We start from the raw sequence: 27249 nt of genomic DNA, 5'->3' as shown, positions 1-27249 counted from the left end.
TCCTATCCAAAGATGCTTTTTCGTATACATCAAATGTCAGCAGCAAGAAACTAAAAATGAAATCCTTTCTAAGAAAGAGGAACAGGCACCCTGCTGTTCGAATCACGGTGATTTAGCTACATCAAAATCACGCCAAGAGGCGTGCACCATGGCAATGCTGCTTTTTACAGAACTTTTTCATCTCGGTTTCCATTACAGCTTCAATGATTAGATGTATTCTGAATTGGAAGGAGCTAAGCTGGCAGCATTGATGAGCTTAATAAGAAGGTTGCAAATTTCTAGAAATGGCCTTGTTGACAAGCAGCTGTGAAAGCCTTTCAGCTCAGAACCATTTAAAGAGGTATCCACGTTAAAAGCTGTGGAAAATGTTCACGTGCACGTCTGCTCTCTGAGTGCAACATATTGATGGTTGATGGCTTGCACTCATAGAATATTGCCATATCCTTTATGTTTTTCTTCCTGTGTTGCTTATATGAAACATGGAAAAATGCATTTGATCAAGGGACCCTCGCCTTAAAAGGCACACTGTGCTGTATGGAGTCCATTAGTCTCTGAGACAAGCAGAGAGTAAAAACACTGGGGTTCGGAGATAGAAAGATGTAAAGGGAGCGAAACTGGATGTTGAAAGGTTCAAGGCGAGTACCAAGAAAATGAGTTGGAACTTGGCTGATGCGATTGTCAGGGAGCATAAGGGATGTAGAGCCTGTGAGGTAGAACAGGCTGTCAGAAACATCAGAGAGCAGGATGAGCTCTCTGTGGAGGAGAAACAGAAGCACAAGGACAATTACAGAGATGACAGATGTTAGAAATGAAGATGTGACAGGATACAAACACCCTGAGTGAGGCTGTTTCACAGCGTACCTTTCTTCATGTTTTCATCCGCCATGGATCTAATATGACTGCCGAAAAGCATGTGGATGACTCACGTTGAGTGTGTATGTCTCGTACAGCTTTAGCTTCCAAGAATTATTGTGAAGTAAAAGTAAGTCAGACATGTTTTCAACATGAAGTTTATTAACGAGTGAGCGTGACAAGCAGAAACTGGACGTAAAAACAACTAAGTTAAGTCAGTTATTTTCAGCACAGCAAGGCTTGAGAAAATAGCATCTGCAAAGGGAGTACAGTAAATTATTTATTTAGTTGCATTTTGTTTTTTTTTGTGTTTTTGTTTTTGTTTTTGTTTTTTTAATTCATGTAAAGCTTTAATTGACAAAAAATGTCATAAAATTGATTCTAAAATCAATTGATTCTAAAATTGTAAATATGTATTTAAATTAAAGTCTTCATTTAAAATAATGGCATGTCCAAGATGTTTATGGTTTTTATGTGTTACAAGACATCTTGAGCTAGTCCCATTGGTACAGTTGTGTGGGTGGGCACTGACTAGCAAAGCTGCATATGTATTTATCACCAATTCATTAAATAAGTAACAAGATGTGAAGTCTTTTTTTCTTGTGACAGGATCGTAGAAAGTAGAACCTTTAAGAACATGAATAATTTTGAGTGATTAATGGCTGATGATATGTATATTTTCCACACCATTACCGAGACTATAATTAACAACAAAGCAGTGGTTTGTGCATTAGTATTTGTATTGAAAGCACATTTAATCATGTACTTTGCTTAAGCACTTTTCAAAGTTATTTTTACTATATTTCTTTTTCAATTGTATAAAAAAAAAGAAAAAAATTACCTCTGATATCTGTACTGTACATAAAACCTTATATAAAATTGTATTAATTGGCTCCATGTCTAGTAGCTGCAGCATCAACTTGCTGCTTACACTGATTCCTCAGTAATGATGTAATTCCATATGTAATGTTACACCAGTCAGAGGGGAAAACTGTGCTTGTGATTTAATATTTTAACTATAATTTTCTGCTAATATATATTTATTTCTACTTACTTTCCATCTGCTAGTTGAGAAATGCATCTGATTATTTCTTCCAGCCCTTCATGTTCTGACATGCTGCAAGCTGAATGGCTCCTAATGAAAGCATGCGTTTTTAAACACAGCAAACAAATACTAAATTCTTGTTTTAAAAACCTTTTGATGCTGCAGGACTATATAAAAAGCTGTACTTTTGTTAAACATTGTGTTTGTTGGAAATCTATAGGGGAAATAGTTGTGAAAAAGAGAGTGCAGCTTCCAGGTCGAAGGTTTTGTGGAACCAGGATATGGAGGGAAAAAATAAAGAAGGGACATTATCTGGTTTTCAAAACAGACCAAACATTTAAAACTCTGTCATGACTTATTTACCAAAAACGAAGCCAAATGCAGCAGCAGCATGTCAAAAGGTAATTACCCTTCATGATTTGGCAGCTTGTAGGATGACCTTTAGCAGCAGTAACTTGAAGTTATTGCTTGGTACAGATCTCCACAAGATTTCTGTCAGGTTGGGGTCTGGACTCTGACTGGGTCATTGCAGCGCCTTCATTTTTTGTTCTTCTTCAGGCACTTTCTTGTAGATTGGTGGTATTTCTGGGACAATTTTCCTATTGTTTCAGTCAAGCATTAGCTGCCGGACAGATGGCCTCACATCCCTCTCAGAATACTTTGGTATACAGAGAAGATCATGGTTGGCTGTAAGACGTGCCGAGGCTGCAAAGCAAGCACAAATCATCAACCCTCCATCACTGTGCTTGACATTTGGTATGAGGTGTTTGTGGTGATATACTGTGTTTAGTTTTTATGAAATGTACTGATGTGCATTATGATCAAACATCTCCACTTTGGTCTGATCTGTCCCGAGGACAATTTTTCAGATGCATCTCGTAATGGGTTTTTCTAGAGAGAAAATACTTTTTTTTAGAAGCCCATGAACAAACTTTTCTTGTTCATCCACCAGTTTTTTTTTCTATGGCTGCTTAATCCATCCAGGCTGTGGAGCCTATTCCAACTGCCATGGGTATAAGAGGCGGGGTACACCCTGGACAGGTCGCTAGTCCATCACAGAGCTAACAAAAACAACCATGCATGCTGACTCCTTAGTTCAACTTAGAAAACCTAACAAGCATGTTTTGGAACAGTGGAGGAAGAAGGAGTGACCAAAGAAAATCCAGACCTGCATGACTAGCATGTGTAGCCCAGAAAGAACTTGTGAGAACATGCAAACTCCACAGCAAAAGGGCCAAAGCAAGACTTAGACCAGTAACCTTCTTCATTTGTAGAAACAATACTAACTGGCACCAAACTTGTTCCATCATTTTCTATAATTGTTCTGTCATGAACATTTGACATGGCGACTGAGGCCTGTAGAGTCTGAGATGTAGCTTTTGAATAGTTTCTCGGAGTATTGCATGGTCTGACTGGGGCTCGGACTTGTTGGGATATCCACTCCTGACATGATTTACTACTGTGATGAATATGTTCCACTTGTTAATAACCTCTCTCACTGTAGAATGATGGAGTTTTATATGGCCTGATGAATCTTGCTGATTTGACGAGCAGCAATAATTGCTTCTGGTAGATCACTGCTGATGTCTTTCCTCCTTGGCACTGTGTTGAAACACACCTGAATGCTGGATGCCAGTGAACTGCCAAAGCACCTGCTTTTAATGGAGAGGCTCACAGGGATGACCATCAGTTGATCAAATGCTTTTTTTTTTGACGTACCTGGTTGCTATATATTGAAACAAGGGTGTACTTAGTTTTTCCAAACCCTTCTTCAGCATTTGTTGTTCTTGTTAAATAATAAGACTGTAACAATTCAGAAATTGTTCAACTGGGGCCTGGTGGATCAAATGCTTTTACTTTTTCTATTATGTCCTCGTGCAAAAAAGACAGGATACTTCATTATGACCAAAGATGAGCCATTAGAATTCTTTTGCATGGAAGTTTATAAGTCCCCCCCCTCCCCCTTTTTTTTTTAAAGAAAATACCTTTTTGTTTGTTTTGCTCCATTTAACACATCTATAGACCACTTGACTTGACATCATGAATCAAATGAAGTGAGTTTCATGGTATGACTGAAAAAAGGAATAACATTTTCTCATATTGCTTGTTTTTATTGATAACTCTTTGTACCACGCTGTCTTCTATTAAGGTTTTTATCCAGTTTTTATTGACATGACATCCCTGTGAATGTCCTCCATCTCTGTTATTGAATATATGAACAGGTATGCAGGCTTTGTAAGGCTGATCACAAAGCGAATGCAGGTCTCATTTATCAATTCCAGTTAACAGAGTCAATTTTCCCTCCCGCTGTAGAATGGACAGGGCGTCATTTTGCCTGCAGCTGGCTGTCAGTGAGACTGAGGCCTGTGTGAGGTTCAATGTGCGAACGTGAAAGCATCCATTCTGCCTTCAGCATCAGTTCTTTTCACTGCAGCCATAATTACCACAGTCTGAGGGTAACCAACAGTGGCGGATCTCATTATGCCATGATATGGGTCGCGTCTGCATATATAGCCACACATACACTACCTATTTACATATGAATGTATCCAGTTTTGCTCACACAAGCAGGCATACACTCATCTCACCCACCCACACACACACACATACAAAAACTAGCATTTACATATAAAAGCATTAATGTGCGACTCACATGTTACATAGTACACACACAGCAGCCTATTCAAACATGCACCTCACACATATTGGCTACTCATAAATTTAGACACTTCCGTCAGAAGGCCCTCGCCAGCCGACAGGGATATGAACCCAATATAGCATCCCAGAGATAAGCCAGTGACTCTGGAAGCAGAACTAATATTATTTGCACGGTGTCGAACGTTTATCTGGCACCGCCTGCAAAGTGATGGTTCGGTGTCACTTTTGTTTAATAATGATGTGCCAATAGTAATATGCCTGCTGGCTGGAAACCTATTACAGTTCAAAAGATTATCCAAATACAATCTAATTTGGAATATTGCATTTTGACAGCCTGTGACTGGAGGAGGTGGGATGGTAATGCGATATTTTCTTTCCTTTTTAAAAATTCCAATTAACATTTTTAATGCTCAACAAACCAATGGTGACTGCAAATATGCAGAGGTGTTTGAGTGTGGTAAATCTCCTGATGGGATTCAGACAAAGGAGCCAGAGAAATAACTTTTACACAAAGCAAACTTTTGATTAGCTTAACAGTGTGTTTGGGCTCCTCTGTCAGTGGGCTTTAAATTAGGAGGGAGGGTGTAAAGAGAGAGAGAAAAGGCTGATATTTAAATATTGTGTAGGAGAGGAAACACTGTCAAACCCTTCAAACACAGAAATCCTTATTAGTCATTCATTATTCTTATCAGAGATGACACAGGTACCGTCTATTGTCTCTTTTAAGTGGGGTAATCTTACATGCACCCTTTTTTAATATCACATAAATTTAGCTTTTACTGCTGGTTGAGATACAGTTATGCCATGTAAATCTACATAAAAGGATTAAATTAGTTTAGAGCAACAGTACAAGGAGTTTTTCTTACGATGCAATAATTATTCAAAATGCTACTTACCACTTTATTGAGCCCTGTCTTTGCGCACCTACACCCTTGAATATAGCTGCCTTATTATTACTTTCCTCTCATAAATACTTAAATGAGATAGATCAACACAGCAGATTAAATTGGAGGGAAAGATGGACTTTTTTGGCAAGTCATTAAAACTGAAATGAAAACCAACTGCAGATCATCTAAAATTGTTTTATATATATCACCAATATCTACAGTTTAATGTGTTCCTGGAGTTATGTTGTGATGAAGTGTTTTAAATTACACCCCTCCTTCCCTACCTGCCTCCTCTCTCCTTGTCTCGCTAACATTTCTCCTTCAGTCATTTTTTTCCCCATTTTTTTTTTTGCATGAATGACTTCAGACAGGCACCAGAGAAGCGGTGAGTTGTTGCTTCAATCAAGAGTGAGCATACAGGAGTGTTCATATTAAAACCAGAGAATTATAAGGGTTTGTAGTCCTTGAGCTTTTCATTTTCAGCACCTCGAACTTTGCCATCTGTCCTTATTTGGTGTTGTGTCATCTCTGCATTACTCATGTGATTTTTTTTTTTTAATGGAAGTGATGAACATCTGGTTTGTACATACACTGTTAATTCATGGACAGGTTGCTTGTTCACAAGTTTGATGTTGAGCTTATGTTTTCACACCTGCAATGACAATAGTTCAGCTGGAAAAAAAAAAACAAAACAAAAAAAAACAAAACATTTGAACCCTTTAATGTCTCTGTGTAAATCTTTCTTCCTCACGTGTCTCCCCTTCATCCAAACTGACATCATTCTTTCATTGTGTTAAAGGTCTATGTCAACCAGTCAAGAGTTATTTAACAATAAATGAGGGAATCTCTCATCATACACTGCTGTTCTGTTCTGTCTTTAAATGATCTTCAGGGAAACTGTCTTATAAATGTTTTTAATCACTACACCGTGATAATGAAGGTGAGTCTAGTGTAATAATAAAATCCATTTTGATCCCATAAAGCTATAGGCTGTTACAATGCATCACAATATATATATATATATATATATATATATATATATATATATATATGTATATATGTATAAATAAAACTGCTGGTTGTGTGAATACAGTCACCAGCCTTTTTATTTGGAACACCTTGATAGTACTGGATTGGTTAATAATAACAATGGATTTGATCTATATAGTATTTTTCTGCCGATTTTACATTGAATCCATCATTCATACATGGTGGTGGTGAGCTACATGTGCAGCCACATCTTCCTTGGGGCAGACTGCTGGAAACATGGCAGCCAATCTGTGTCAATGGCCTCCCGACCACCACAGATCATACATACACATTCATATCCCAGCAAAGCCGACACTGGAGACAGGGAGGGTGAAGTGTCTTGCCCAAGGACACAACAGGTTGACTGGGATGAACCTGTTATCGGTTATCGGATGACCTGCTCTACCACCTGAGCCACTGCTACCCCAGTTGGACTTCCTTTTGTATTAACTCAATTAATTGTCTGTGTGAATTTTAGCCTCAGTTTCCTGTTCTTGGCTGACAGGAGTGGACCTTGGTGGTATGATGCTATTCTGCATATCTTGGTTGGAACCAGTGCTTATTTCAAGATTTTAAGATTTCTTTGTTTCCCACTTGGGAGAAATTTTGCTCGGTTTAAAGGACACTGCTAAACAAAAAGATAACAACACAACAATAATTTGAAATGCTAAATTTAAAACAATAAAAGCATCTAACAATAAAATTTGAAACAATTAAAGTAACACAATACAAATTGTAAAGAATGTCTGTGTGCAAAATTTGCCATAAATTCCATCATAACTAACCTCATCATGTTTGCTCATTGAAATGTTTAACGAACAGCGGAACAAATGAATGTTTGCATCTGTTATGTTTGCATATGGGGACCCTTTACCTCCCCCCTGTTTTTAGCTATGTATATTCTCTATGCAGAGCATGGGAGCTGTCACTTAAGATGTTTTGTTGCCTGTGAAATGACTGGATGAAAGGAATATGCCCCATGATCTTACAGCTGTTCATATTTAAGTTCATTTTCTATCATCTCAAGAGTTCAGATCTCCAGTCAGTCTGTCCATTCTCGTCTGACATCAACAAGACATTTTGGTCCAGACAACTGCAGCACACTGGGCATTCTCTCTTCAGGCCATTCTCTGTAAACCATAGACCTGGGCTTTACATGAAAATCCCAGTAGATCAGCAGTTTCTGAAATACTCAGACCAGTCTGGCACCAATAACCATACTATGATCAAAGTCACTTAAATCCCCGTTCTTCCTCATTCTGATGCTTAGCTTAAACTTCAGCAAGTTGTTTTGGCTGCCATGTGATTGGATGATACGTCATGTTAACAAGCACCTGAGCAGGTGTAGCTAATTAAGTTACTGATGAGTTTATTTATCCAGATTTAGCTCATTTCCTCCCATTTTTCTTTTCTTTTCTTTTCTTTTTAAAAGCTAAATCAGTTTTTAAAGGGGCATTTTTTAATTATTCATCCTATGTTATTTATGGGATGGGATAATATACAGATTTTATACTGTTGCAAGATAAACTATTCAGGAAGAAGAAAAGAAAAGAGAAAGAAATGGAAAAACCACAGAAAAGTTGGAGGTGTAGCAGAGAGAGAGGCATTGTTGAAATTTCCAGAGGTCACTAAAAGCACCGCTGGCAACAACTGAGGTGATGATGTTTCATGCAATTTCAAATACATCTCCTCTTGGAATTGGGGTCTTACTTTATAAATTGCTTAGGTTTTGGAAACTCCTGTAAACATTTATCCCATTGCTATGGTTACACATCATAAATACTAGAAAGTACCTGAAGTACCATCTGGTATCATTCCAGCAGACAATACGGACAGAGCTGGTACAAGTGTAGTGCCTTAAATCAACCAATAATAACATCTACGGAACCAATAGTATTATTGATCATGTGTTAATAATGATGTCATTGAGATCAAGTTTATTTTATGTTTTATGTTTTAAAGCAAACCTCTGGTTTTTAGATTAAGCTGATGTGACTTGGAAAAAAAACAGAAAATGTTACGCAGCTCTTTCAACATATATGTATGCAAGAGACAACACATTAACGGGCAAATGAACTAGCTCATCTCAGTGGTTATTGATGATGATTTTACAGTTACAAGAGGCTGATTGGAAGATATAAAAATATATATTTCTGATTTATTTTTCATTTTTATTTCCCTCTTTCCCTTTACATACTTTTTCTTTGATGTGGGAAGTTGGACTGGTGAATCTGGGTGGTGGTCTGCCAAATTCTTCTCTTTCATCTTCAGAGGCTGGAACATCAGCTCAGCAGAGGCCGATTGGTTTCTTGGATGTGCAACTTCATCTCGCAAGCATCTGACGAGCGTGATTCAGTCTAATTCAGTTAATGCTGTACGGGAATACCAGAGAGACAGAAACATAGTGCTGCGAGGCTCCCTACAAGCATACAGTGGGCTGGAGTTGAGTGTTTTACGGTGATTGATTGTATATTGCACTCCTCTGATAAGAATTTGGCCACTGCAAATGCTTAGATTGAATTGTGGTTGCAGAGGAAAATAGCATCTCTTCATGTCATGATGTGTGAGACATCTGTGTGGTCAACCATAACCGTTTCTTCAGTAGAATTTTGATGAGTTCATTGGCAGTGTGATTGCCTGCTGTTGCTACAATTGTAATGGAGCTATGTGCATGTTAGGTTCCTTTAGAAGAAAATGTTCATTTTCACCTGGAGGCATGTAATGGCAAATGAAAGTGATAGTGAGATTGTGCTTGCTGTTACGTTCCTGTGTTTCTCTCCTTTCTTTCCTTGTTCAGTTGTGTGTACGGAGTTCTCGAAGTATGCTGCATAAGTTAAAATAATAGTAGACAATGCATTTCCAGTTTGCCAGGGTAAACAGTAATTCTGCTACATACAGCAGTTTACTACATGCTTTCTGCACGTATGTCACTTTAATTAAAAGGTGAGAAATGTTAAGATGCAGATTACAATGACTGATAAACATTAATAGGGAACAATATCTAATTTATTAACTTATTGATGGATTTGAAAAGCATGTCTGTCATCTTATATACTCTTTGTTCAACTAAACAACATAATTACAGATTGGTCGTATGTCAGGTATGCTGTTAAAAATGATGGTAAAACATTTTTTTTATATGTGTTCAAATGTCTTACCATATAGCACTAGAGTTGCATTTATGTAGAAAAAAGAAGTAAATTATCACTGTGGTCAAAGCTAAACTGTCTCATGAATTATTGGATTGATTGCTATGAAATGTGGTGTAGCTTATAACCTGCTGCTCCTACAACAGCAGTTGGATGGACTGTCATGAATTTTGATGATCTATGATCTTTTTTAGATATCATGTGTTTTATACTTTGGTTTATGACTAATTAATAAAAGGCATCTATCATCATTTCAACCTGCTGAGGGAAGAAAGTGAAAGTAACATGAGCAAATTACCTGTTAACTGATAGTTTATAAGCATTGTAGTTATGAGCATATTACTTATGCTAGCACAAATTTAGCACAGTTTTGGGTCTGGGGGTATCCAACAGTTTAACATTTTGGAAAAGGTGAAACGGATAAGAAAACACTACTAAGTCAGACAGCATATTTGTTGACAGATAAATAGATTTGTCTCCAAATGACTGTTGATGTCCATAAATAAAAGTTGCCGTTATCCATGGGAAACAAATTGCTGTTATTGTGATTGTGATTGGCTAAAACACAGCACTGTTCCATCAAAGATGTTTTATTTTGAAGACAGTGTCCCCTGTTTTTTCTGAAAGTCCCATCCCTGTAGGAGATCCTTTATCCACCCATTCATGTTCTACTCTGCTCACACCAATTTAGAAACAGCATTTTCCCTCAAGCAGCTCCAGGCCCAGTTACAACCCCTGCTTGGACAGTCTCCATAAGTGAGGCAACAGCCCAAGCTCACCTCTGCTAAGAGGATCAAACAATCAAACATGTCACTGACTGAAAACCAAAAAGTAGAATTAGTTATTCTCCAAACAGCACACCTGGTGGCAGCTGATTGCCCTAAGGACTTTGCATTGACTAATTAAATATAAACTGCAGATGTCACGTTATATATGTGGAGTAATCTCTACACACACTTGGACAGGGGGCCCTGTCAATCATCTGAGCAGGCTGCAGCCCAATCCTCAGCGCCTTCTCCCACAACAGTGTGACTCACCATCCAAGCTTTGCAGTCAGTGGAGCATATCATATATATGCACATTTATGCACTTGATAATAGATCTAGCATGCTCAAATTAGCCATGCAAAACATACTCTCAGAGTGTAAGAAACATGTTGACAACTGGGGCAGAAAACAGCTTCTGTGATGGTAGAAAAGTTGGTCCATGTGCTGGAATATGTGTTAATTATTTTATCATAAGAAAAGGAAAAGAAAAATACCATAATAAACATAGTCTGCTTTGCTTCTACTAGTGCTATCCTATGGATTTTCTTTAATAATAGTGCATTTTTTTATCATTTAAAATGCACAAAATTAAGGCACTTGACAAATCCCAGCACCCTCCATAAGAATATAAACAATTCTTCTTATCAGTTAGGCCGTGTTAAGGTGGCATTAGTGAGTTAAACCAGCAAAAAAAGACATGGAGCAGACATAGATATTTAAATGCTAAAAGACAAATGAGCTGCAAAAAAAGCATAAAGCTGAGGATAAGCTGAGATAAATGTGTATTGTGTAGAGTGTGTGGCTATGTTCTGTCTCGACCGGTGATCATTAGTTTTCTCTCCTGCTGGTGTGACAAGATGCGATGACTCACCCAGTTGTGACTCATCCCACCAAAGTCACACAGTGTACTCGACTAGACATACAGCTCACAAACACACCTAATAACAGTCAGAGTATATACACACAGTTTAACTGTATCTATGATACTCACTTTTATGTGCTACTACACTCAACTTTCAACTTAGTTTTTTTTTTTTTTTTTAGCTGATGGAGTTGATCAGTAGTTAGTTTTTCTTCTGTGATCAGATTTTTTTAAATTTACTTTCATCAAAAGAAATTGTAACAGTAAACAACAAAAAGGCGCTCACACAGCACATCCTCAAACAGGCCGTCTGGTGATCAGGGTTTCAGGGAGACAGACCCCATCCCAACACAATGTAAGGCTCAAGTCAGGAATTATTTTCCTCACATTATGTCTGATGCCAGAGGACTTCAAGCATGCTCTAAAATAAAGTAGTAAAATTTAAAGGCCAAATTATTATTGTTTTGCATAAAATTTGATACTGATTAGCTGAATTTACATTAGCATAGTATCCCACTGTAACTGATCATTATTAGTCTTATACAAAAGATTAGCACAATTTTTAATGCATTCATGGAGAGATTGAAGTGATAAGACACCTGCTGCATATAAGTTTATAGGAACTTTCTCTTAGCAAAATAGATTAGATATATGACCCTAACATGACCTTGATCATCTAGATGTTGACACTTGCCAGCTTACCAGACACCAGGGACAGAAGTCATCTGGCATACCAGGCATTTTCCAAGTGAGCCGATGTGTTTTTTTTTTTGGTTTTTTTTGCCCAACACAGTTTTTAAATTTTTAAACACCACCCCCTTTCACTGTGGTTCCTGTGCCTGAGTAATTCAGTCTGTCAGCACAGAACTTTCTTTCAGACCACCAGCCTATGAAACATGCTGATCTGTGGCCCGTTGGTTCTTTTCTTACCTGCCACCAGACTGAACCAGTCAGATACTTTAAACCCATTTTTAGCTCTGTGCCAGTGGATTCAGTTACCTGACAGAACCAAGGAGAGAAAACAGAGCAGGCGCAGAGAAACTGAGCGATTACAACGTCCAAACCTGATAGACATCTTTGCCACAGCAGGACCTTCATCAACTGAAGGAATAGTTTGAATTGGATCCATAATTTCTCACATCAAAGTAAAATTAATCTAATATGCTCTAGCATTCATCACTGTGCTGGAGCATAGATGTTTATCTTCTTACCAAATGACACTTATTGTAAGTATTAAATATGTCCACTCTCACTGATTCCTGCGAACTCACCGTATGGTTTTAGTGGTTTTAAGAAGTTGCACAGCTGTTATTTACATTGAAGGGAGTGCAAAAGTTTGTGATGTACATGATCCAATATGGGCCACTCTGGACCAAAATGGAAGCAATGATTTTTGGTCCCAGTCAGCCCCTGATCGACGCCACTGAAAAAAAAATCATCTCTTTCCATTTCTCAGGCCATGCAATGTTCAAAACAGTTTAACTGCATCCAAGGATAAAAAAAATATACTATTAAATAACAGATCTGATTGAAATGAGCAAAATAAGAGAATATTTGACTTTGACAAAAGCCTTGAGTGCGGTTTATATTCAGAAAAAGAAAAAGCGACCACATGTAACTGTTATGTGACGCTTAATGTGACCACCAAGCATACAATTTTTGGATGCAATGTCCCTGGTGGACATTCTGGATTCATGATAGCCACCTCAACCAGTTTCCCAGTACACCGTCATCCACTACAACCGTCACCATGATGTTAAAAACAACCAAAGTCATTTGTATGTGAGATGTTGCTTTTGTATGTGAGTAAAAGCTGATTTCAGGTGTTTGTGCAGGTGGTTGTAGTACGTGCATAGTAGTTAAAAACACTGCATATTCTGTATTCTACAGCCCCTCATAGTTTTTTCCCCTGTTGGTATGTCCTCCTTTACTTTGTCTTTGATATTTTTTACATATAAAAGACGATCTTACTTTAAGATGACACTTAAAGCCCAACTAAAATCCCATTCGACTATCCTGTGTTTGACTGTGAACTGTTGAGCTGTGCAAACAAAGCGGTGCCGTGGCGATGTGTTGCAAACTAAGATTGTTGTTGGTGGTGCTGAAATGTAGCTGAATGCTGTTTGGCTTAGTGTGACTTTCTGCTCTGCATGTGACTCAGCTCTGATGTTAGGACTACGGCTTTATGTGAAACTCGTGTTGAAATAAGATCTCCATCTCATTTGAACTAACCGAAAACCAATGACTGACAGGTATGCTAGCATTTGATTACATTATAGTTATCCAGTCATCTCACTGTGTAGCCAAGAGTCACATATATGATGTAAACATACATAGGTAAGGAAAACTAATATAAAGGGGTTGACTAAATTCAATAAGAAAGACCTTTTCCTTTATATCTTTTCATTTTTTGATGTTTGGACTTTTCCTCCTGCTGCGCTTTATCACTTTGGTGTTCCCACGCTGTTCAACTCCCCTCAGTCTTTATTCTGTTGTCACAACTCTGCTCCAGTCATCTTTTAGCCGCTACCTTTTAAGCCAATCATTCTGTTTGATACATGAGTTTTTGAGAATTCTGTCACCCACATGATCAAAACATTTATTAAAATAATGTTTACAATTTGACACATTTTCTGAAATTAATATCAGAATTTCTTTCTCGAATGATTATGGAAATGTTTTAAGAAATGCTTGGATTTTCTTTACAGGATGAACTGGACCGCAACAACATAAAACTTCCCTGTGCTTTTATTAATTCACTACAACTCGATCAAAATCACTAAGCAATGTGCAAAAGAAAATAAGTATAACCCATGAATCAGGAGCTAGTAAAACCATCTTTAGTAGCAATAATAAATAAGTGAAATAATAATTTACTGTATAACACTGTCGTTTACATTGTTGTGGGGGAGTTTTGGTCAACTCTTCTTCACATTACTGCTTCAGTTCATTGAGGTTTGCAGACATTTGTTTATCCGTTGCTCTCTTTATGTTCCACCACAGCAGTTTAGCTGGACTGAGGTCTGGATATTGACCTGGCCACTGCAACACCTTGGTTCTTTTCTTTTTGAACCATTCTGTTATAGAATTGTTTGTGTACTTATGATTATCCAGTTGCATGGCTTGACATTGTGTTGGTCTTGCAGACAGACGGCCTCGCATTTCACTCAGGAAGACTACAGAGGAGTTTGTGGTCAACAAGCCCATATCATCAGCCCCCCACTACCGTGGTTGACAGTTAGTGTTTGTGCAGATCTGTTGTGTTTGTTTTTTTACCAAATGTTTTGTTGAACATCATGACCAAATATCCCCACTTTGGTCTCATCTCTCTAAGGGACATTGTTCCAGAGGTCTTGTGATTTGTTTCAGGTGCAAATGTGTGAACCTAAACTGTACTGCCATGTTTTTATTTATAGAGAGAAGAGACAATCTTCCAAAAAAAACACACTGGCTCAGTCTTTTTCTTACTTAACTTTCATGAACTTTAACATCCAACATGCTAACTGAGGCTAACTGAGGCTAGAGTCTAAGATGTAACTATTATGTATTTAGCAGTTTCTCTGAGATTGCAGTTCTAACCTTTTTTTTTTTTCCTTTAAATGACCTTTATAACCTTTCCTAGATTGATGCAGCAACAGTTGCTTCTTTATGATCATTGCTGATGTCTTTCCTCCTTGTCAGACAACACACATCTGAATGATCCAGACCAGAAAAGTGGCAAACTTTTTGCTTTTATTGAGATGCTCACTCTGATGATGATCAGTCACTTTATTGCATTTGATTACCAACACCTGACTGCTACTTACATCCTAATTTTCTATGAAAGCAATGAGGTTGTATTAAGTTTTTCACTCATTTCTGCATTTTTGCTTAGTTTCTGTTAAATAAATAAATGATATGGGGATATGGTCTGTATTTATATAGCCCTTTTCTATACCTGGAATGATACCCAAACCTACCAAAAAAGTAGTAGTTAAGTTGTAAAGTAGTAGTAGTAAAGTAGTAAAGAAGTAAGAAAGTGTGATTTCTCAACATCAGGACTCTGCTATGAAACAATGACTCCAGGAATGTACATAAAAAATGTCACTGTCCCATCAAAATGAGTCAGAGTTTTAAAGTTGGTAAGTATCCTCGTATGTATAGCCTTTGAACTGAGGGAGGGGTGTGTGTCCCTTTTTTCAGATGGCAGTAGCTCTTTTTATTAAATGGATCCAAACAATGAAAAATTAAGTCTGCAGATCACAAATTTATTTAGTCATTTGCTTCGCACTGGTGACACTAACCAAATTTTACTTCATTACTTTGAACAAAACACAGCAAAACAAGGAAACACCAACAGTAACATTCAGAGGAATCAGTGCCATTATATCTGGACATGATGGTTTTTCCTTTATTGACAGGCTTTTTTCTTTTTTTTTTAAACCTTTGTACTCTGTATTATAACACCTATTAAAGTAAATAGTAGGACCAAATTGGACCGGTGGTCTCTAAGGTGCCAGTGCAATTTCCTCTCACATCAGCACTTACTTGTTGCTGCTGTATATGCCTGTAAACAAAAAATCTGATAGGTGTGATAATAAAGAGAGGGGAAGAGAGGGACCAATCAGGATTGAGTCTTTGTTCAGAGTTCAAAATAGAGCACTTGAAGCCCAACTGTTGCCTGGATACGCAGATTGCAGGCAATTACAGAGCCAGATTACAGCAGGGAGAAAATAGGTGACATTGTCAATGGAGCACAAATTTGTGTGGGTGAAGATAAGTGACAGCGTGTGTGTGACTGTACATGTGTTCAGCATTAGTGTAGATATGTGAAAATCTAGATAGTTTTTTTTTTCATCAGAACCTGCTCTGTATGTCACTACTTTTTTATTACAATTCAGAAAGCTGATAATATTTTGATTTTAAAAAACTAAAAAAATGAATAGCAAACATCCAGCAACACTATTAAATAGGAAGAAATCTGCTCTTTGAGGCAGTAGCACTCACACACAGAGTTTATGGTCAACAACTATGTCTTTGTGCTGCACTTCTTGGTGTTAAAGAGAGCTATAAGGACTCTTGGCCTTTGTTTGAGGCTTCGTTTATGCATTTTAATTCATATCCATTGAAAATAATATTTCATCTCCTCAGTCTTCTTTCATTAAGATGCATTTTTCAAGCCTGAAAGGTGTTTAAAGTACCTTGCTGATGTCTTATGCCTGTAATATTTAGGTCACAGAGGAAAAACCGATCAGAGACAATGGGGAGACAGTGTAAAAGAGGCCACGGGACTAGAACAAAAGCCTGTACACCCTGTTGCTCTATTCTTATCTTTTTACGAAGGTGGCTGCACATTTTTCACTTTTGACAGAGTAAAGGGCATCTTCGCAGCCTCAGTACCTGGCGGCTTGGTGACCACATCCCCAAAATCCCTGAATCCCTTCCACTTAGACCCCGGCTTTGCTTTCTCTTCCCCCGATCTGTGAAACAGCCTCTCTTTCAGTTTGGCCCTGGGTAGGATCCAAACAACAACTCCCATCATCACCAGGGCAGAACCCAGGCAGGACAGCCCGATCCCGGCTGCTGTGCTGACATGCAATCCCCTGTTATAGCTGACAGCCTGGGAGTCCACAAAGAACAGGTCTCCCTCTCCAAATGCCTCAATTTTGTGGGGGGTAGCATAACCGACAGACATGGACACGACACCTGCAGTCAGGATCAGGAGACCCAGAGCCAAGGACACCTGGAGGTAGAGAGAGAAACCACACATGAAGTGGACATTAGTGCAGACTTAATGAGGTTTGTTTTGAGTAAAGGTGGTCCTATCTGCATGGTGCTGTTTGCTTCTAGTTTGGAAAGGTCATATTGTTGTTTGTATTGCAGAAAAGTCCAAATAGCAAAAGATGCAGGGGGCTTGAGTCTAATCCCCCAAGCCTTTAAAATACCACCGCTCCACTGCCTGTAGTTTATCATACAGAGTCAGGTTAAAGTGCAATGTAAGCACAATTTTTCCAGTAGTATACTGGTGAAGCTCATCTCTGGCAGATGAAAACAGCCAACAAGAGACATCATGTGCCACATAAGTGTCACAGATCGGTCTGCAGGTAAATCAAACAGCTGGAAAATCCCTGTTGGATGTCAATGCTGGAAAAAACTGAACAAAAACATCCACAATCTCCTGGAAAATATAGATTATAAATGGAACATGCTGCTGATAATTACATTTTCACATGTTTACAGGACATATTAGCAGTTTTAAGGCTGATAAGAGAACTTTTTCAGTTTTATTGATCAATACATTTCAGACAAGTTATTGACAGGATCCAAGTCCAGTGGAACGAAGAATAAAAAAGACCCAAGTTTGTTTCTGTGCTGCAGTATTTATCAGCAAGAATGAAATTATTATAATTTGAAATATGTAAATAGGAGGATACTGGCATTATCAAAATTAATAATAATAATCCGTGGGTTAAAGATAAAGCAATTAGAGTGACTATTATATAGATAAGTGGTGATATGTGTAATAAAAATAATGTTTTATTATTAACACAGTCATTGTTATAGTGATACAGTGAGGTGAAATTGAATTTTAGGTTTTAATAGTATTATTGTTGGTTTTGGAGGACTAATGTATACTAATGTAAAATTTTATAGTCATTTTTATTCTGTTAACTGTATTTCCATCAATTGATTTTGGATATATTTCACATAATTAGCGTCATTTTTGTGAATGTGTATTGGGTTGTACCCCAGGACGACTAACAGCAGCAATGAGTGATAGCTAATGGTGATCAAACAACAGGTTTATCAGCACATATTTAAGATGTGAAATATTTTCCTTTAAACGTCAGCATGTGTGGAGGTGTGTAGCTTTACCTTCCAGACTGCCGAGTTCCACCACAGGGCTGTTCTCTGGTTCTGGACGAACCCTCGATTCTCTGGGTCTCTCTCCCACACGGACGAGGAGCACTCTTCATAAAAGTGGTGCAGATAGGATCGAACCCCAAACTGAAGGCAGCTGGAACCCTGCAAGGATGGTGGACCAAATGTAAAAAAAAAATTAAAAATCCTCCCTCTAATCATCCTCTGTTCTTCAGGTTGGAAATGGAAAGGAGAAATCATAACCATGAGGAAGTCTGCTGTGTGAAATGGAAACTGACACGTTAAATAAATTCTTTACATTAAAAATCTAGTGATAAAGCCACATTATTCAAACTGAGGTTGGATGGATCATCTTTATGTGTCATATCTTTTCTAGCTGAGGTAACAGAATGAACCATTTCCGGGGCAACGGTAGTTTAAAAGCTTCTTGAGATATAAAGGAAGTTTATGTTGATGTGATATGTTTTCTGTACTCTTCACTTTATAATTACTGGCAGCCCCAATTTACAACGCTCAAACACAGATACAGGTGATGTAATCAGATAATAAATAAGATAGCAAATAATTATATTTAGAGATATAAATGCCCTCACACAGCTAATGTCACCCTTTTGAGGCATTAGTTAAAAACAACTCACCTGTACTTAACTTCAGTGTTAACCTGTTCTGAATAAACCAATGAATGATGGCGTTATAGGACGAAAAGCAACAGATTGTTTTTAGTTTCTTTCTCAAAAGAGCAAGATATCTGTCTCAATGCATCAAAAAGCCAAAAACAAAATCATTTCAAAGACTTCAACGCAATTGTCACATTTCTAAAACGCAAAATTGTTTTATCATGATAAAACTGATGAAATTACATCTGGTGTGTGTTATCACAAAAAAGAAGAGAAAAACAAAAACAAAACAATAAGAAAAACATTTGCAGAGTGATCTGGAGTTTTGGTTTCAGTCGGCACCTCTACCTGCTCACTTAACCATTAGTTAAGACCAAAAATTAAGTAAAGATTCACGTTTTAAGAAGCTCCAATATATAGAAAACAGTCTTCCAAGGACAATAACTTGTGGACAGGTCAAGTGCTGTGCATCCATTTGTTTCAAGACAACAAAGTAAACCCCAAAAGGAAAACATAGTGGAGGATCTATCATGACGGGGGCTGCTCAGTAAGCTCTGTGAGCTAAATCTTGGGACTTTGAGCAGGACGACTTATTTCATCATAATTTAGTAAATACTATTACAACAACATGTGGAGTAAGACTGGAGATTGGAGAGAGATGACCGTCCTCTGCTCTTTGCACTGGGTCCAAACTCAGTCCGAGTTTTCTCTCCAATAGTGAACAAACCAACAGACGTGGAGCCGGAGTAGAAACATCAGAGGAATGCTGGGGACAGCCCTGTCTGCTTTTAAACAGGGGTTCAATACCCAGCCACTTCATTGGCCCACATTGTTACAGATGTGCTTAAAGTGTGTGATTGTGGATTAAAAAACACTCTACATATGCAGTGTACACCTCCTCCCGTGGGCTCACCACCTGCAAAACTTGCATTTTGCTGTTGTTCGAGGATGGCAGTTATATTTTTTCTTTAACCTCCTGCGGCTACTCATATCATATCAAGCCATCTTTACTGGTCACGTGACCCCTTACATTCATGTCCGGGACATGTAAATGCGAAAAAAAGTGTTTCCATTACACTTTTGACACGTCTGAAAAACCACCTCATGAGAGGGTAAAAACCTTTCAGTGATATTTAAGAGGCTTTTCGAAATGTTGGTGTTTTCATTACCAGTTTTTTTTATTGTGATATTTAGATTTTGTGCAGTTCTAGGGGTAATGTTAACACACCTTATGTGACTGTAAGAAACATTCAAATGTTGTCAACACAGCTGAAGGTTCAGCAGCTCATTTGAGCCAATTCTCTTTTCAGTAACTTTGGACACTATTGAAATATTTGCCACTTTAATTTACAATTCTATATTTGTAATATTCCTTAAGATAATACAACTTTGTGTACTTTCCTAATTAACTTCTCCAACCAGGAATATCAAAGCTCACCTCACTGCCAGAGGATTCTCCTCCTGAACCAGATGCACAGGTCTCGGAGCACAGCGCCATTGGACACCTTTTACACCTACAGTAGATACAAAAGATGTTCTGTAAGCAGACGTTGTTGTTCACAGATTGATATGTGTACACATCAAGATGCCTGGCTGTTAACAAATACATTATTTGTCTACTGAATATGGATTTCCCTCAGTAAAATTTCTCACAGACTTGTTATGAACATTGGCCTGTTTCGTCAGACTGCTGAACAGCTGACAGCTACTGTAGCCCCGAGGTGGCTCTATCAGCGCCCACGGATGAGTCACACATATGCAAGTGCGTGCACAGTAATCACGTCTCTTCTGTTTGTTGATTTCTTCTAGTCTTTGCCTTAAATTGTTTGTTTATTTCTCTTACTTGACTGACACGTGAGCTGCAGTCTTGACATGCAGTAACAAATGGCTGCAGGACCAATGAGTGATTACTAAAACACACCAGATTTGGTGAACTTTGACTACGCCATGTCTCTTTCAAACTGGAAATGACAGGAAAACAGACTAAACCAACACAGAAATATAGGATTACTTTATAAATTAGAAAGTCATTTCAAGACAGTTATACTTACTGCAACAGTATTAAAGATCGGATAATGAATACAACAACATTCATGAACTGGGACTTGTACATGAAATAATAATAAAAAAAATGCATTAGTATGGGTCCTTTCACTTTTATAAGGGATCAGTGGTTCTTTCATCACTGTTAGATGTCTAATAACGCTAAAAAATACCGACCTGCCCAGGCTTTGAAATAAAACATTAGCTCCTTCCCAGTTTATCTCACACATACTTGCAGATTACACAACCATCAATTTATTGATTATCTGTTCCATAATGTTGACTAGTTGTACGAAGGGAATCACATCTACATTTTATTTTTTATTTATTCATTTTCTTTTTAATTTGTACCTGCTTTTGGTGAGATTATTAAATAAGAAAATTACTTAGAATAAACAAAACTTACAAAACTCTACTACATCTGTTCTGGGACTGCACTTAAAAGTCATTTGGACCAATATTATTTATCATTATTATTTTTATATTATTTAAAAGACATGAATGCCCCCCTAAAAGACCAACATATTCAATTCTGCTTAAAGAAAACTGACCCTGAACATTCTGTAAGTTATACATAGCCACTGTGTTATGGAATATAACTTATCAAATAATATTCATGGAGACAATCTAAAATTAAAAAGAGCTGTCCATTGTACCTACTGTCCTCCAGCTCAGACACAAACAAATCGTTAAAGGACAAGTCACCACTTCTCAGTCTTAGAAATGCAACAGAATGAATAAACTAAATCACATGCGATCAACACAGCGTGAAAACGTGTTGGATATGGACCCAGTTGGTCACATCCCGTCCGAACAGACAGAACCACACGGCGGTCTTTTCCACTCAGCCCTGACACAAACTAACGGCGGCCACTGGACGCAGTGACTCATTGCGCCGTGCAGCCTCACACCATCTCCTCCATCGCACTTTATCTACAGCGATTCGCCTCCTCTCTTTCCTCTCCCAGGCTTCAGAGGCAGTGAGAGACTCGGTCTTACCCCTCCTGGCCGGAGCCCTCGCTTTTCTCACAGGGGATCCATGTGTGGTAGGACCGGTGGATCTCCAAACTGATGCAAATGAGCCGAGTGAAGATACTGAGCATGCGTGCAGAAGGAAAACGAAAGCGCGCGCGCGTGAGAGAGAGAGAACGAGCAATATGTCACAGTTTTGTCAGACTGTACAAATTCAGGGAGTTTGTGAGCAGTCTGTCTCATCAAGTTACTCCCACCTGACACAATATGTGCAAAGACAACAAATAAATCGTTTACACATACAACACACATTCCAAAGAAGTTGGGATGCTGTGTAAAATGTAAGCAAATACATAATTCATTTATGTGCGAATCTCATAAACCCATATTTTATTCTCAAAAGAACACAAACGACATAGAAGATGTTCATACTGTGACATTTTAAATTTAATGTAAAATATTGGGTAAATTTGAATTAGATCAACACATCTCCAAAAAAGGGCAGAAAAGGTTTGGAAAAGTAACTGGCACAAACAAAAAACAACTGGAGGAGCATTTGATAGCTAGTTTGGTTAACTGACAACAGGTCAGTAACAATGGAGAAACAGAACCTCTCAGGTGTACAGATGGGCAGAGGTTCACCAATCTGCTACACGCTGTCTAAAAGCTGTGGAGCAATTTCAAAAGATGTTCCTCAACATTAAGATTTTTAAAGCTACCACTATTCACAGTGCATAATATCATCAAAAGATTAAGAGAATCAAAAGGAATCTCTGTACAGACTGGACAAGGCCAAAGGTTAAAACTGGACGTTTGTGATTTTTAGGCACTGCATTAAAACCAGACATGATTTTCCACTGGAAACCACTGCACTGGCTCAGAAGCAATTCCAGAAATCAATGTCTGTGAACACAATTCATCATGCAATCCACAAATGCAGGTTAAAGTTCTATCATGCAGAGAAGAAGCTATGTGCAAACATGATCCAGCAATGACACCAAATGCCATTCAAAATGGAGAAGATTGGTTCTGTGATAAGATGAATTGAAATTTGAAATTCTTTTGCCATGGATGCCGTGTCCAGACTAAAGAAGAGAGGGACCATCTAGCTGGTTATCAGTAAACAACTGAGAAGCCTGAATTTCTGATGGTATGTGGTTGTATTAGCACTGATGACATGAGCATCTTGACACATCTGTGAAGCTCCATTAATTTTGAAAAGTACTATGTAGAGGTTATAGGGTAACATCTGCTCCCATCCGGACAACATCTCTTTCAGGAAAGGCTTTGCAGATTTCAGCAAGACAATGCTACACCACATACTGCATCCATCACAACAGCATGGCTTCAAGGGAAAAGAATCAAGGGCTGAACTGGATCACCAACAGAAAACATTCGTGATAAATGTTTAATGATTTGCATTTGTTGCATCATTAAATGAAAAATCCAGTTACAAAGGTGCAGGACCAATGAGCAACTAAAAACCTGCAAGACCAGAATGGAACAACATTTCTCTCTTTAAACTCCAGAAACTGGTCTCCTAACTTCCCAGATGTTTACAGACAGTTGTTAAAAGAAGAGGGGATGCTACACAACGTTGAACATCACTCTGTGCCAACTTTTTTTTTAGATGCGTTGCTGCCAATAAATTCAAAATGAGCTAATATTTTCCATGAAATGATAAAATATCTCAGTTTCAACATCTGATATGTTGTTTTTGTTCTGTTGGGAATGACGTATGGTTTGATATGATTTATAAATCACTGGACTTTGTTTACATTTTACACAGCATTCAGATTTTTTGGGGTGAATTGGGGTTGTACAATAAAACTGAATTTAACCAATTATATAAAGGACATCTGACTTTATTCCCCAGATTATCAATTAGCAAAAACTCCATATAAATTGAGAAATAAACTAATTAAAGAACAAATAGAGGGTTAAAAGTATAAAATATTTTTCCTAGCCTTTCTCAGCCGAGGTCCAGCGCCATGTTTTTTAGCTGGGATGAGCTCTCTGAATCTCCCCCTCTGGCTCAGCCTGCACCTGTCTGGATGTTATCACACTGAGGTTCGTTCAGTCTGAAAGGCTTTGGCCACAGGTGCTTTTGAATTGGCTCAAACTTTTATTCGAATGACCTTATTTTGAACCTCTTTCCACTGAAAACTATAACTCTCTGTAACAACCTTTTCCCACGCACTGCCTGCTGTGCTGATCTGCTGCAACCTGACACTGCACAATATGACCTTTTGGATATTCAAGAATACTGAATATGTCACCAAGCATCAGTGTTTTACCCCGTTGTTGCTATCAAGCTTATTGGTCAAAGGTAGAAAGAAATGGAAGATGCTTAAAGAGTCTGAGGTGCTTAGACTTTATTAGAGCTATTAAAGCTTTACTCAAAAATGACCCATCTTCAGATGTCCACATACTGTGTGGGTATCAACATGTTTGGTCTACTAAAATGCAGAATGAAGAGTAAACTGCTGGTTATTCCAGACCAAAACACAGCTATTTTTTCTTATTAAAATTATATTTACCTATCATTACTCACTTAAAATTCAGAATATATGAATATACACTTTTTTTTGTTTTTTTCAAAGGTTTGATTAGGAGATGATTGTTGTCTTTCTTTAACACAAAATCCACGCTAGATCTCTGCATACTGGAGGCTTTGTAATTCAACATCACATCTATGTGTTGCACATGGCCTCTAATATAGATTTAATGGGGGAAAATCATTCCAACACACCTTTTAAACTTAAGATTCAGGGGGCTCAGAGGAAAACTAATCAAACTCTGCAGATGCTGAACATAATTCTAGCCAGTGCATCACTTACTCTGTTATTGGTAATTACAATATACGTTCATTTTTATGTGTATTTCTATTAATCTAATAATGCCCGAGGCTATGTTTTTCCAAGTTCCCCATGAAAAATACTTTCACATTCAGTGAGTAACAGCTCTACAACAATAAGGCCAGACTGAGCAGCCTCCGGCTCAATGGGTAGAAGACACTTGAGACTCTTTTTGAAATGCAGTAATTCTCCCCGTCCTTCCTTATCTCCAGTCCAGAATGAGATTTGAACGACTCTGGCAAACATTGACATTTTTACTTCCACCCAATTAAACCTATAAATTTGAAAGTAAATCAAAGCTCTAGGTAATAAGTTAAATTATACTTAGAGTTGAGTATCAAGGCCAACATCTTCTGGAAATATGATGAAAATACAACAATGATTAGCTGCAACCTCCAGGGCTTAAAAAAGAAATGACATGGAAGTTTTTTAAAGTTCAGTATCTTGACTTGTCAAGTAATATTGGCTCCAAAAGTGAGTCAGTCCCCATACTGGGGAAAAAATGAGGACATGAACAGTTTTATAGCCATGTGCAAATGATAAATATAGTTCATATAACTTAGTATAGACAACAAAGTGATAAAGTAGAATAGCTCTGCAGGAGACTGTTATGATAGAGATAATTACGGAAAGAAGTTAAGCTATAATTCAATTCATCTTTATTTGTACAATTAACTGTAGTCCAATTCTAATCCAATTAAAAAACAAATCCATTATATAATCCACATCAGTGCAATTTATAATAATTGTGTTCATATAAAACAGTTTATAAAAAATAACTGCCTAGCTAAGGAAACCAATGGATTGGATCAGATTTTCTCTTCAATTCAATCCTCCATACTGGGCTTGCACGGGGTGACATTGGGGATGAAAACATCCTGCAGAGCAAAACTCAGAAAGGGTAGCAAATGTCCTTGACTGGTTGGGTTGGAGAGGACAGGACAGAGGGGTCAATAAGCACCATAACTCTAAACCAGGGATTCCCGCTAAGAGACAAAAACATGACACATAAATGAATGAAATTTTATAATGTCATATATCTATGATGATATGGCCAGATAACTGAAGATTCTGCCTCCCATGCTACTTTTCAGAGCGCCAAGAGCCACATGTAAACCAATCACTGCTGGGAAAATATGGAACTATGAGATCTTTATGACTGTTCATGAAGAGGCTTATATGTGAGAAGAATTAAACATTTTATTCTTAATTTAACAAGGAGTCAGTGAAGAGAAGCTAAATTTGGAGAAATATTATTTTTTTAAGAACATTTTGGGCCACCACAATAATAAGGAACTGCAGTGGTACAATCTTGAAGTAACAAATGCATCAAGTATTTTTTTCGGCATCACTCAGACAGGATGTCCCTTATTTTAGCAATATTATGTGGGCAATAAAATCTATATTATCTATGAGTTAAAGGACAGATCCTAGTCTAAAATATCTCCAAGGCTCCTCTCTGCAGTACTGGAAGCCAAGGTAATGAGTGTTTTCCCGAGGTACTCTGGTCCAAAGATAAACCCAGTCTTGTCTGAATTTAGAAGCAGTAAATCAGGTCATCCATTCTTTTATGCCATTAAAACATAATGGTAGTTTGGCCAGCTGGTTTATGCCATGCTGTCTATTTATATTTACCAAATGCAACGTGAAAAACATGGATCCCAACAGAGAACCCTGTAAAACTCCAATTGTTTACATAAACAAAGTGGAATCTAGTAGAAAATATGACACAAACCAGCGTAATGTGGTTAATTTAATCCCAGATACATTGTGATTAATGGCATCAAATTCGGACAACTCAGTTGTCTATAATAGTAAATACAGCTCATCAACAACACAACGAACTGATCAAACAATGGAGCGTCTTCAGTCAGAGGCTTCTTCACCTCAACTACAATAAGGATCTGTGTAAGAAGCCCTTACTCTGTACAATAACCACTGCAAAATTAAATACAATAAAAATTTCCTTTGGAATTAATAAAGTATACTTTATTTGAATTCATTCATTTTAATTCACATCCATTTTAATTGTTATCATGATTTCTGTACATGATAACTGTGCTGGAGTGAAATTTACTATACTATTACAGTTTTATTAAGGCTTAAAGTCATGAAAGTTATGGCGTATTTAAGCCACAGCCAGGTTCTCCCATTCTTGACCATCACTTCTGGCTTAAAATAACCAAGATGGTGCCAGCCAATTGACAACTAAGTGCTTTAAAACAGGGAGCACAAACCAGTGGGTCACATCTTATACACTCTATACAATACTTATACTGAAGCCAGTCACATTTAGGAATCCTTAATCTGGTTCTTACTAACTAAATCCAGTGAAAGAGAAATGCAGATGTTTATCCATTCACATTCTTTTCCTACTGCTCAGTGGTCCTGCAGTTTCATTTTTCATGTGGCTTTTTGCTCAGTCTATCCCCTCATATATAAATCTTGATGTGAGAGTGTATTTAAATTGAGTGTTGCATTCAACCAGTCATCAATAGAGTATAATGTGTCTGGAAATACAAAGTAAAGAGGCTCTGCTGCCTCTTTAAACAGTAGCTTTCTTTCAGAGCACGCTTACTTCAAGGTACAATCTGCAGCTGAAATATTGTTAAACGAAACAACCGCTCTCTGTCTCCATCTCACACATGC

General features: G+C 37.8%; 1 protein-coding gene across 1 annotated transcript; it reads right to left on the bottom strand.

The window, feature by feature from the left end:
- Nucleotides 1-15475: 15475 nt before the first annotated feature.
- Nucleotides 15476-21897, bottom strand: nrsn1l (neurensin 1-like). Its single transcript, XM_042011539.1, has 4 exons — nt 21770-21897; nt 20166-20241; nt 18105-18254; nt 15476-16971 (listed from the first exon to the last, which is right to left on the bottom strand). The coding sequence occupies exons 1-4, from the start codon at nt 21871-21873 to the stop codon at nt 16564-16566; spliced, it is 738 nt and encodes a 245-aa protein (XP_041867473.1). The 5' UTR covers nt 21874-21897; the 3' UTR covers nt 15476-16563.
- Between the last annotated feature and the right edge of the window lie 5352 nt (nt 21898-27249).

This window comes from Melanotaenia boesemani, chromosome 17 (assembly GCF_017639745.1).
Source record: "Melanotaenia boesemani isolate fMelBoe1 chromosome 17, fMelBoe1.pri, whole genome shotgun sequence".
NCBI classification, from domain to species: domain Eukaryota; kingdom Metazoa; phylum Chordata; class Actinopteri; order Atheriniformes; family Melanotaeniidae; genus Melanotaenia; species Melanotaenia boesemani.
The sequence above is the reverse complement of the archived record's forward strand: the minus strand, read 5'-3'. Positions and strand labels throughout refer to the sequence as shown.